Source organism: Scleropages formosus, chromosome 4 (assembly GCF_900964775.1).
Source record: "Scleropages formosus chromosome 4, fSclFor1.1, whole genome shotgun sequence".
Lineage (NCBI taxonomy): Eukaryota > Metazoa > Chordata > Actinopteri > Osteoglossiformes > Osteoglossidae > Scleropages > Scleropages formosus.
The window spans coordinates 17,902,149-17,915,410 of record NC_041809.1 but is presented as its reverse complement, the minus strand read 5'-3'; the positions used below and the strand labels follow the sequence as shown (position 1 = coordinate 17,915,410).

The 13,262-nt window shown below is 43.9% G+C and overlaps 1 protein-coding gene across 7 annotated transcripts in view; it reads right to left on the bottom strand.

Annotated features, from left to right (window-relative positions):
- dlg2 (discs, large homolog 2 (Drosophila)) overlaps positions 1–13,262 on the bottom strand; it is a 238,858-nt gene that overhangs the window by 69,164 nt on the left and 156,432 nt on the right. For all 7 annotated transcript variants that reach the window (XM_018755316.2, XM_018755317.2, XM_018755319.2 and 4 more), the window contains one exon: positions 2,062–2,112. In XM_018755316.2, coding sequence (XP_018610832.1) covers positions 2,062–2,112 — 51 coding nt within the window. The remainder of the gene's footprint in view (positions 1–2,061; positions 2,113–13,262) is intronic.

Here is a 13,262-nt window from a genome sequence, read left to right as displayed (position 1 = left end):
CATGGCAGGGCTGTCCTTCAAGAACAATGATAAATCACACATGAAGGGCAAACACAGAAGGAAGTAAGAGAAAAAGAAGACAACAGTAAGTAGATGAACAAAGAGATGAATAAAGTACAGCGCTTTCCACAGGAATTAAGGCAGCGCTACGCTGCCATTCCCTTTGTGTGCTTTACTGACACCAATCAGCTGGATATGTAGATACAGATTGCAGTTTCCTTGCAACAAACAGAATTTTTTTTTAACAATGCATGTGAAGAAAATGCGATGGAAAATAAATAAATTTGAAAATGTTTATCTGAGAAAACTTATAACGTTCATAAAATGAAGAGCCAGTGTACGTAAATGCAAAAACTTGTATTTAGGCAAATCCGTATCTACAGTAGCATGTCTATATCATTTCAGAGTGTAAAAGTCTGTCTGGGACTTGGCTCAGATAGCTTGTGTTTGTTTTCTGAAGCAGTAACCACTCAGGAGTGTTAGTGACACTAAGCATGGAGCCAACGTAAATCACAAGTGTTTGGCCAGTTACACAAGAGTAGCTCTGGAATGAGCCCTAGGCCAGTGTTATATCCACACTAGCGGAGAGAGGTGGTACGCTAAAATATAGTGGTAAAAATATTACACGTACCTGGATGCTTTGTTCAAATGATAACACTTCAACCAACATCCCACATTTAACGCTTTGAGATGATTATAGTTTCAAATGCATTGCTCACTCAGATCGGCCTGCTCAATGTTGTAAGACGTGTAACTTTTAACACACCATAGAAATGGCAATAACAACACTGTTCAGAAAAATGGCATGCATTTGGGCAAAGGTGCTCATTGTGTTCAGTAACTGAGGCCTAAAAATAGGGAAAAAAAAAACGTGCATGAAATGAAAAAAGATGGATGAAGATAAGCTTTATTTAATATTATTACAGGTTAAACTATATCGTTTGGGTCATTGATGGAAGGTGCGTGAAGCATAGAGAGCTCGGGACACTACTGTCATGAGTCAGACTTCTGCACTGGGTGCAATGACCTTTCCCAAAGTTACTGCTTCATTCCCGAACCCTATGCCTTCCAGTTTAACTGTCAAAGTGTCTGCTGAGTCAATTTAATCTCTTAAAAGCCTTGCCTTGGCTACACAACAGCACTTCACACAATGCAATTTCAGCATCCTGCTGCCCCAAGACACAAGCCAAATGTCTTGGGCCATCTTAAATAACATTAGTGGGAACCAAGAGCGAAAGGAAAAATCGTGTAGGCTGCTAACATTTACCTTTAAAGTGCAAGGAGCAGGAAAGATTTTTTTCGCAGCTAATTTCCAGAGATAATAAGTAAACAAAGTGATTGGTTAATGTTTTATAATAAACCTTTCTTTATTTCCCTCGAGAAAAGAAATGCACCGCATCAACTGCATGTTGCTCTAAGCTGGAGAGGACTTGGACATCATTTGGCAAAAAAAGTCAAGTATGAAGCACCATAAATGGTTTTCGTAATGCATCCCGCTTGGGGTGCCTTGCGACGGACTGGCGTCCCGTCCTAGGTGTGTCCCCTCCCCCTCCAGCCTTATACCCTGTGTTGCCGGGTTAGGCTCCGGCTCCCTGTGACCCCATATGGGACAAACGGTTTCAGGCAATGGGTGTGTGTGTGTGTGTGTGTGTGTGTGTGTGTGTGTGTGTGTGTGTGTGTGTGTGTGTGTGTGTGTGTGAGAGAGATAACAAAACAAAATTTTGATCGTACGGTGTATAATACAGAAAGACACTGATAGACAATACATGATAAAGGTATTTAAGAATTCCCAGTAACCACTATAATGTACTACTGGGATGAGTCCCTTCCTAAAGCCCTGCACACTCTCCACAGGGTCTTTGACGGAGCAGCACAGAGGCAGGTCAAGCACTGTGCACTTTTAATACACTGCCATCATCCTGCTCGTTGCAAAAACAGCAGGGACATGACAGCTGCATGACAGACACCTGCATCTCATGTCTGCCATGACAAAGATGACGGCCATTCAGGACAGGCCTGCAGTTTTTAAGCACGCTGCTCTTTGCTGTCGTCAATACTCACCCGCTCCAGCGTAATTTCTTCAAACTCATACTCAATTTCTGTCCCATTGACCTGAGAGGTGGAAACAAGAACACAAAGAGTTATCTTCTCTGTCACGGATCAGGATGGATTCCAGAGTACAATAACTTGGATGAGATGTGCTGAGCCTGAGAAGAGGCACGCCATCTGAGCCGTCCGAGCCACAGGAGCGTGAGGGCCACGCCTGCGCCAGCTGCCGGCACCACGTCACTGCTCGACACAAATTAAATCACAGTTTATCATAATAAACATCTGTATGCCTCTACAGCAGAGGGCAAAAAATAAAACTGGAAAATAGAGTCCAAAGAAAGCAGAGGGAAAAGGACCCAGCATTTGTTGCTGGGGACAAAATCAGTGCACAGTTAGCGTCAGTTTCCCTGTCCATCACTAGACTCCACTTCACTCCTACGGTCAGCTACTGCTGGTTCTTCAAAATTATAATCCTGGTCCACAGTCCCTGATGGAAACGCATGAGAGGAAAAGTGTTTCAGGATTCAGAATTCAAAATTTTTTGGGGTTTTAGAAAGGTATTGCAGTGAATATCGTTTATTATCCACCCCAGTGGGGTTAGGAGAAGAACCCCATAATCAAAGACATTAATTTTTCTGCACAAAACATATGAATATTCACACTAAATGGAATAAAAAAAGACTATAAATACAATTCCAGTTTATACATAGTTATTAACCGGTAAATAAAATAGTGGGTTGACTGTAGACAGCAAATAGTCCAGTACTTGTTATTTCTAAGAAAAACATTCAGTAAAACTTTAAATATATACAGATTCAAACTATGCGAGATATCAGTACAAACACATGTATGCTGAGCCACATCTCACGCCTCAGGTCAGTTTAGGGCAGGTTTTGCTGCCAAATGAGTTCTGACACCAAACTTCCCCAAAAAAAAAAAAAAAAAAGTTTTTGGAGCTTGGATTTCAGCATTTTGGACCTGCATCATGAAGAAAGCTGAATTTTCAAAAACACAATTAGTACAGCATGGGACATGTCTATGATATACACTCGGAGTGTTAATTCACACATATTTCCAATATTGGATTTACTGGCTTCTGAAGAAAGTGGAATCAGTGTTGTCCATTAAATACATACATACATATGCATGTGTTATACTAAAATCAGAAGCGTGAATCACAAAATATTGACTTTTTTTCACCGCCCGAAAGATCAGCAGCTAGTGTTTCTTGAAGATGGTGTTGGAAGGCAGCCCTCTGCCTGAATTGCACGCACAAACACACACACACACACACACACACACACACACACACACACACACACAGTGTGCGCGCGCTGACCTTGAACAGAGCCTGCGGAATCGCAATGAACCCGTCGCAGTTTCGATTACCAGACGAAGAGCGAGCGAGCGAGCAAACGCCCTGCCAGAGCAATCTTTCACATTTAATTGCCTCAATCTGGAGGCCGCCGCTGCGCTCTCGAGGCGTGAAAATCCATACCAATTCACCTGCTGCTAGCAAGGGGGCAGCTGTCCGAACAAAACCTGTCTGGAGCAAAACAAGCGCCCGGATGTGCAGCCTTATTCAGCACTAACGCCCAAGACGTTCGCACGGAGCAAAGGGCCCGGCCCGGGGACACGGAAACGGGGCCGCCTTGCGGCTCTTTCAGATGATGGCTCTGCGCCCAAGAGGACCGTCCTGCTGCAAAAAACTCAACATTTTCAACGAGAGAGAACAATTTAATTAAGACTTTGACTTGACACAGTGACGCCGGAAAGGAGGACGCGCTCTCCTGTAATTAACAACACAGCTTTAAAACAGAGTCCTGCACCTCGCGCTTCATTTGGCAGCATCCTACTGGTGATACTCCACTGAGGATTTCTTTCTTGGCACCTGTTTGTGTCAAGTGTCATTTGCATAAACACAAGTCTGCAAACAGATACCGAGGCTGTAAATATTTGCAATTGTTGTATTCAACTGTAAGAATCTCCCACTTGACGTCGACGAGGTACAAGAGGGCAGCTCATTTCTGGATCCTTTTTTGCTTTCCGTACTGACGGCCAAGACAATGTATAACATACCGTCGTGCCATTTTCGAAAAAAAATGTCATCCATATCTTGTTTTCAGAAAACGAAACGTGAAATTCTTTCTGGAGTTCTTTTTGGACACTATCTTTATATGTTTTTTGTTGTTTTTTTTTTTTTTTAATTTTCTCTGAAGAAGCTAAATGTCTTGCTGGCTTGCGTATTTTCGGGCATTTTAAATTATTACTGTGCTAATCCCTCATGTGCGTTTAAAAAAAAACAAGGCTTAAAACAGCTGAATTAGACAAGTTAATTTAAAAATCTGGTTTTTCTCAACAACCCAAAAAAAAAAAAAAAAACTAAGAAAACCTTGAGACCAAATCTGTTGGGAGGACACAAATCCTTGCTTCAAACCACCACTTCCAGCTGCGCTGTGTATGGGGATCGCTCACCTTTTCCAGCACACACCTCACGGCACAATGACATCTTTTTCAACGTTACACGTTCTTTCCTCTTGTTTGTCTGAGCCTCCAAAGTGACAATCAGACATACTCATACACATCTGGATATTTTAAAAGAGGCACAGAGGTTAAGGATATTAATTTATTTATTCAATTATCTGACACTTTCCTCCAAAACGACGTTACAACGTTAAGCTACAGTTATTTACCCCTTTATACAGCGGGGTCGTTTTACTATAGCAATTTCAGGTAAGTACCTTGATCAAGGATACTGCAGCAGAAGGTGAAAGTGAACCTGTGACCCTCGGAACTAAAGACATCAGCTCGGTTGCCCAGGAAGCAGAGAGGACCAGTCATGTGATACATCCACATTTACATCTGTTCACTTAAAAAAAAATTATTTTCACTGAAGCGACATAAGAGCTTCTCTGCGGTACAAAAGTAGAGCCCCACCAGTGACGCAGGGGTGATATCAAGTGTGACATTACGGGAAAAACACTGGGAACCTTACATTAGATCTATTTCAGCTTGGAGGGATGCCCCTCACATGGGTGCTGGTGTAACTCTGGACCTTACCCACAATTCTCAGGGAACATTAGCATGAATATTACAGTCTGTTCACCATGAGCAAGGGCACGGCGCTGAGTTGACATACTGCAGCGCTGGGCCCTCCCCAGCCTACCGTCAGACCGGTGAATAACAGGTCTTTTTAAATCCGGACGTACAGTGCATTTACGGTGCCGTGCGTCACATCGTCGTGCCGCTAACGGACGGTGGCCCCTGAGCAGCTCCCATGGAGAGCTCGTCCAAAGGGCACCAAAGCTGCCCGATGGTGCGGACACAAGTCCTACAGACAAATCCCATCTGCAGCGTGTCATTATTGAAGGAAAGATCTAAATATAAGATCAGGGGGACATAAATGAAAAAACCCAAGGCCAAATTAATGAAACGGTATGAGGCTGCGCTCATTACCAGTGTCAGCCATCATTAGCAAAGAGGACAGAAGCCACATGGGAGTTTACTGATGGTTACTCGTTAGGCCAAAGACACGGGGCCGAGCCGGCGTCGTGAATACATTTTTTTATTAACTCTGAGACAAAGGTGGCCTTTCCGTCTTCTTCCCCCTGAAGATACGACCCAATTATCCAAAAGTTGAGTGGCATTTGCATTCATGGATGAATCTGCATTTTAAATCCCGGCCAGCGAGGACGGAGCCTGGTACACCGTCGCTGGTAATTTGCCCGATGGCCGGGAGCTCACGCACAGCAGTTGGCGGCGTCAGGAATCGCATTAACCTGAAGAGGCATCAATTTAAGGTCCGGGCGAGCAGGAGCGAGCGCGCGCACGCACGGAAGCACACCACACACAAAACACAAAATTAAACAAGGGATTAATTCCTTACAACAGCCATATCAACCTGAGCTCGTGGAACGCTGGGGGGGAATGGCTGAACACACAGGGACAAGACGACGGCCCCTCTACACACCTAGGCGTTTATGACACGGTTTGAAGAAGGCAGACTGAATGACGCAGGGCGAACCAAACACGCCAAATGATGGGCTTTCTAAGGGGAACCGAAGCATAGCAAATGATTTTCATACAATCTGCTTGGTATTTCTCTTAAAAAACATAACGCAACGATTAATAACTTCTTCGCTGCCTATCAGCCTGGTAAGATGAGACGCAAAAATAGGAGGAGGAGCTGGTTAAGGGAGCGTGAGTACTTTGGGTACAAGACAGCAGCCAAAAAGAGATCCAACACGAACCAAAAGACGGAGACAGACGGATCAGTTCGGATTAACTAGACGATGTTGATTCGTGAACCGCAACAACTGGTCTAACTAGCGTTGCGTTCTGTCTGAAAGCCTCTGAAAACCGAAATAAGCACGGAACCACACGATACACGTTGCGTGCGGCGCTGCAGAATTAACCAGTCATTTACCGTCTACAGACACAGCTAGTTTTTACACTGAGCGGCCGGCACATTCTGAGCACTGTGGTGTGGAAAAATATTTCCTCTGTGTGTGTTTCACTAATGGACCGGATGTGCTTCTCACAAACAGCAGCGACAGCTTTAATTACGGGGTCCATCGACGAAACTGCAAAATAACCAGCAGCAAACGCTGTTTGTTCTAACATCCTTCCATCTACACCATAGTAATTTAGAAATCAGTATGTGTCACTTCCATGTGTAAGGAGTTAATAAATTAAGCTTTGCAGCTGCGAGCTTCATGTCAAGCAGGAGCAGCTCTCTGGGACCAAAACAGGCGTTTCTCAGGGTGAGTGGCATCTCTGCATCTTCAGGTTCAAGACTCTAGTTACGATCTACAAAACCATCAATGGATCTGCTCCCCGATACCTGCAAGACCTGATCACTCGCTACAGTCCAACCAGACCGCTATGCTCCTCCACTTCTGCCCGCTTGGAAGTCCAATGTACAAGAGGTCCAAAATAAAAATCACAAGTTTTTGGTTCTGACTCTGATGTGGTGGAATGAGCTCCCCCTCTCACTCAGAACTGCTGAATACATTCAAGAAGGGTCTCAAAACTCACCTTTCAGAATGACTTGTCTCCTGATCTCCTATGTGCTCCAATAAACATGTACTGTGCTGTCTGTTCAATAATAAAAAATAAAAAAAGAACAAAAACCCAGCTACTGGTGTAACATATAGTGGTTTATACCATGGTATGAGGCTAATCACACTCAAGAATGATGTGTCTGCATTCAGATCTCTCCTTCTGTTGGTGTAATGTACCTATTGTATTGTTCTCTGAGATGTGCGTCACTTTGGAGAAAAGCATCTGCTAAATGACTAAATGTACATGTAAGAATAAATTCCACTGCTGTGCATAAACAAGGAATAGCACACTTCTCCTTCATATATGCGTTGCATGCTGACCGTGAAACTCACAAAGATCACTTTGCATTAATACGCAAACAGTAGACTGATTGTGAGGGTCACGTGGCAAAAATGGTACCACTTTAGTCCAGTTCCAGATGTCATGCAGCAAGGCCTTTCCAATTAGTGCGGATTAATCAAGAACGGCGCAAACTGAGCTTTGCAGAGGGATGTGGCTTGTGCCTCTCATTAGTGACAGATGAAGTCTTCCCCTTGAGGGGGGGAAGCATGAACGGGCCAAATTTGAGGAGTTCCTGAGGGACCAATTCCATACAGGGCAAAAAGTGGACTTTAAATATAATCCCAAGAATCTTGTCCCAGTGGATGATCACAGCTATGGAGGTAAACAATGCATAGCCAAAGACGAGTTGGAGGGCAATGATTGTCATCACCATAAAAAGTATGACTAAAACTCGGTGCTCAAATCTATTTATCCTTTCTTCTATCATTAATTTTCACTGACCACTGGTGCTGGTCACAGTGGCAGAGGTCCAGAGCCTATCCTAGAATAAGTGGGTGTAAGGCTAGGGCGTACACCCTTGACAGTATGCAAGTCCATTGTAAGGTTGCCACAGATACAGGCATACCTTCTGGGCAATTTAGTATCACCATTCACCTGGAACATGTTTTGTACTATGGGAGGAAACCAGAGCACCTGGAGAAAAACCCATGCAGAGAAAGAACACGCCAATTATACACAGACTGAGCTAGATTTGATGAAGGGCTGTGAGGTGGCACTGCACCACTCTGCCTCCCAAACCTGAAAAAAAGTATATATATATATATATATATATATATACACACACACACACACACACACACACACACACACAGAATATATATACATGTTTTTTTTCATTCCACCTGTCCACCTCACTGTCACTGTAAGGTAAGAATCATTTCTACAGACGGTCAGAATTGTTTGAGCATTAACATTAAAATAAGATAGAATATTTACCATATATCATATACCATATATAATATTTAACAAAGTCAATCCAATTTGACCTGACACTTAAACACTGAAACTTGTTAAAAAAAAATTCTCTGAGAATAAGCGAAGTGCTGCATTTGTTACAACAGGATAAAAATGTGTGTGTGTGTGTGTGTGTGTGTGTGTGTGTGAGGGAGAGAGAGAGCATGCGAAAACATTGCAGACCCATTTCCAAGTAGAGAAACCTCTTCCACCAAACAGGGTAAAAAGGGAGAAAACTGCCAGCAGTTAATCATCACATATGCAATTCCACATATTAACTGCTGTGGGAACTAAAAACAATAAAGAGTAATATTTTGCCTCTCATCTCTTTATCAGGCCATTCTCCATGGGCTGTTCTTCCTGCATCCGCAGCCTGCAGCCGCCTACATTTCACAGTCATCTGTACAAGTCTTCCTTTTTTAATTATTCAGAAAAACTGACCACGGGAACCTGGAACGGGACGAGTGTCTTCCTTCTTACATGTAAATTTCACCATTTAAGAACTCGCACACCCAACATACTACTGATGGAGGGACGCAGCGCTCAGATTTCAAAACGCAGAGCAAGGTGTGGTTTTCACATTACCTTTCCAATTTTTCTAAATCCAGCCACTCGCAAAAAATGCGCAATTTCCTCCTGTTTCTGGATGCTAATGTATTCGGGTAAAAGGCACACATGGGCCGACACACACTCTTCCATGAGTGCTGCAGAAAAGACACTTTAGCGCCGAATCGCACAGCCGGATAAGTGCTGCCTCGTCTAGTGCGGCACCAGAGTTCTGCAGACGCCACATGGTGCTGTGACCCCACATGGGGCTTTGTGACGGCACTGTACCTGTGGGCCCCTGGAGGCACCGAAAAAGGTGCCCGAGCTTCTGCACATCACACACGAGAAGGTGAAAATGGTTATAATACAGGAGGAAATCACAGCACCGATACGAAGGATGCAGCTGCATATATTGCAAGAATGATCCCCATTTGTTTTAGACATACTTTGCAATAAATAAACGTCAAAATAAATTCAGAGGACTACAGCATACAGATGAGGGCAACTGTGGTGATACAATTATGCAAAATTTACTTAGAGTACACAAGAGCCTGTTTGCACAGCTAGAAGCTCAGTTCACAATTTAGCTCCAAAGATCGAAAAAGGAAATCTACATAACAGTGAGACGTTTCCCGGATTTATAACAGCTAATCTTTGCACATAAAATCAAACTCAAAACAATCAATTTCAGAAGTTCCTTCTGAATTTGTCAAAGTATATAAATTCTAGATGTCCATCGGAAAGAGAAATTACTGAAATAAGCATTTCGTTCTACTGCCGCGGCTACGTGAGTAGGCAGAAATGAGGATGGGCATTTTTCCATTTATTTGATACTGATGATAACATCGTGGTGTGGAGTAAGTTGGTCATGATCCTTGAGACACTGTTCATATAATGTCAGTGATCAGGACATGAACTGGTGGAACTGCACTATGCAACTGTAAAAGTACCGAAAAAGGTATAATAATGCCTTTCTCATATATATATATATATATATATATGTATAAAACCATCTGTTTGTCCCGAGCGGGGCGGGGTCACGGAGAGCCGGAGCCTATCCTGGAGACACTGGGTGCAAGGCTGAAGCGGGGGGGGGGGGGGGGGCACACCCTCGATGAGACGCCAGTCCATCACAGGGCCACAACTAGGCACAGCGGGGCAAAAGTACTGGAGCAATTGTAGGGCAAACATCTTGCTCAAAGCAGCTGCTCCAACCATGATGCCACCAGCTACCCTCTTAAATACTATAATATGCTATACACACATATTTTCTGAACCGCTTGTCCCATATGGGGTCACGGGGAACCGAAGCCTACCCAGCAACACAGGGCGTAAGGCCGGAGGGGGAGTGGACACACCCAGGACGGGACGCCAGTCCGTTGCAAGGCACCCCAAGCGGGACTCGAACCCCAGACCCACTGGAGAGCAGGACCTGGTCCAACCCACTGCGCCACCGCACCCCCCTCTAATATGCTATATTACATATTAATTTATTTGGGAATATAGTGGGCTTGGTTGGTGGTATTGTCCTTTCAGGGGAGGGGCTGAAGTTAAGGACACCACCCCCATGGCACACAGACCTAAAGGAACACCAGCTGCTGTTAATTTACATTTATTTATTTAGCTGACACTTTTCTCCAAAGCAACTTACAATCTTAAGGTGTTTACAATTATTTACCCATTTAGACAGCTCAGTAATTACCTTGCTCAAGGATACTACAGCCAAAGGTGGGGCTTGAACCTGCAACCTTTAGATCCAAAGGCAGTAGCTCTAACCACTACGCTACCAGCTGTAATTCAAGGGGAATCAGAAAGGCTTTTAAAGGCAGCTGGTCTGAGGACTTGGATGACAGCTTGCAAAAAGTGTTTTGTCTGGGGTTTTGTTGCTAGTTTCTTTTGGTTCTGGTTATTTAAAATAAACTGTGATTTTGGGGTGAAAACCTGCTGCCTGGCTCCTCATTCCTGTACATGTGGCCATGTCCACTGCACAACAGGCCATAAATATATTAAATATTTTGTTCAATAGAATATTACATACGCACAGTACAGGCATCCCTCAATGTACAAACTCGGAACAATATATCAGCGTAGCAAGATTGATCTAATGCGTGTTCAAAAAACGTTGCATGAGTGATGCAGAAGTCCAGTCAATAAATTTCTTACATTTATTTGCTTAGCAGATGCTTTCTCCAAAGCAACTTACAGCAAACTATGTAGTGTTATCAGCCCACACACCTTATTCACCAAGGTGACTTACACTGCTAGATACACTACTTACAATGTTCACTCATCCATACATCAGTGGAACACACTCTGTCTGTCTGTCACTCACATACTATGGGTGAACCTGAACAGCAGGTCTTCGGACTGTGTGAAGAAACCAGAGCACCTGGAGGAAACCCACACACATGGGGAGAACATGCAAACTCCACACAGACTGAGCAGGGATCAAACCCATGTACTCTTGCACCATCCGGGCGCTGTGAGACAGCAGTGCTACATTTCCCACTTATAAAGGTGTTTTAGTGATATTTGAAAAAAAATTTTTGAGGTTTTCAGATGGGTTGCGAATACATTCTTCTTGTTTAGAATAATAGAAAACAGGCTTCTGGTATCTGAAATATCAATATCTGCACTGTTTTCAGGAAAGGTTTAATTTAGTAAATCAAGGGATGCCTGTATTTTTTTTCTGTACTGTACACCTTACATACTTTTACTGAAGCCCACATGGAGAAGCTACTTTTACAGGTCTGTCATCTTGAAACTGTGCTGCACAGCTTCGAATCACAGTTTCTTCCACATTAATAGGCTGCCAAAGACTTGGCGTCACAGTTTGCCTGGTATAAACAGACGATCAATGGAGAGTTCTTCCTTCAGAAAGCAAGAGGAGGAGTTACTCTAGTACGGAGCTACAGCGAAACTGCTATGTTTGAGAGTTACCCTCATTTGAGACGTGACCGAGACCGCCAGCCATCACCTGGGTGTGAAATATGGATTGAGGATAAACGAGAGAACCTCCGTGGGTACAGCTCTTTCCAGCAATGGAAAACAAAGCATGCACTGATAGCTGCTACTTAAATGTAGGGAACATGGGGGGAGTCTTTACTAAATTATCGAGTTATCCAAATTCACAGAATAAGGGATTTTCCTGAGAAGCACAAATTTTGGGTAGTATCCTGATTCTCCTCATAACTCTCACAGAACCCATCTCCACTAATGCACTCCAGGATGCGAGTGCTGCTGCTGCACATAGGTTCATTAGGAGGGCCCGAGCCAGAGGCACACCCAAGTGTCCCCGATGTCTCCTGCATGCGACATTGGCAGCGCGTTGCTCCTTACAAGACTCAGGGGCGCATAGCAGACGAGGGTGTTGCTGTGCTCCAGTCATTATTTTCACACCGCAGGTGTCCTTCTCCTCTCTCACACTGCCGTCGGCACACATCTTTCTCTACGTGGTGACATAACTATTCTTAACTCTGCAATCCACCCCCATCCTTACAACGGACAGAACACAGAACACGGTGGCGTACCCTCACCCGGACTATTTGCCACTGCAAGCATATGTATGTGTCCCAGGTCTCAGGAGCAAAGATGTACACCTGGGCCTGTCAGTCACTCTTATTGCACCACATAGGAAACAATTTACCTGCACGGAGCTCATTTAAAAGGACATTTTATCAAACCAAATGCATGACTCAGTACTGTTGAGGGGCACAATCGAACCCAAGTACCCTGTGTATGACCACTATCTCACCATGCATGTACAATTCGACTCTTTTCTACACTCCAGTATATTCTGTAATTTATTAAAAAGCTGCCATTTGATTGTGAAATCAGCAGCAGCCTCGATCACACAAATGACAGCTGTTACTACATTTACAGTTAGTCATTTAGCAGATGCTACTTCCAGAGCAACTACCAACGAACACTATGGAGTGTTTAGCCCAAAATTTTTGACCCAAGGTGACTTGCAGTCCGAGATGCACTACTTACAGCGATTCACTCGGTTACACACTAAAGCGACACACAGTCACTGTCACACGCTACGTGTAATTTAGTCACTTATTTCATATGAAGCACATGTCTTCGGAAGGAAACCAGAGCACCGAGAGGAAGCTCACACAATCATGGGGAGAATGTGGAAACTCCACACAGACTGAGCAGGGAAAGAACCCACATCCTCTCGTACCACCCAGGCACCGTGAGACAACAGAGCTACTGAGTGTGCCATGGTACTAAATAATATATATAAATAATATATCTGGCTGATGTTTCACTCCTAAGTGACTTACAGTGTTAAGTTTGTA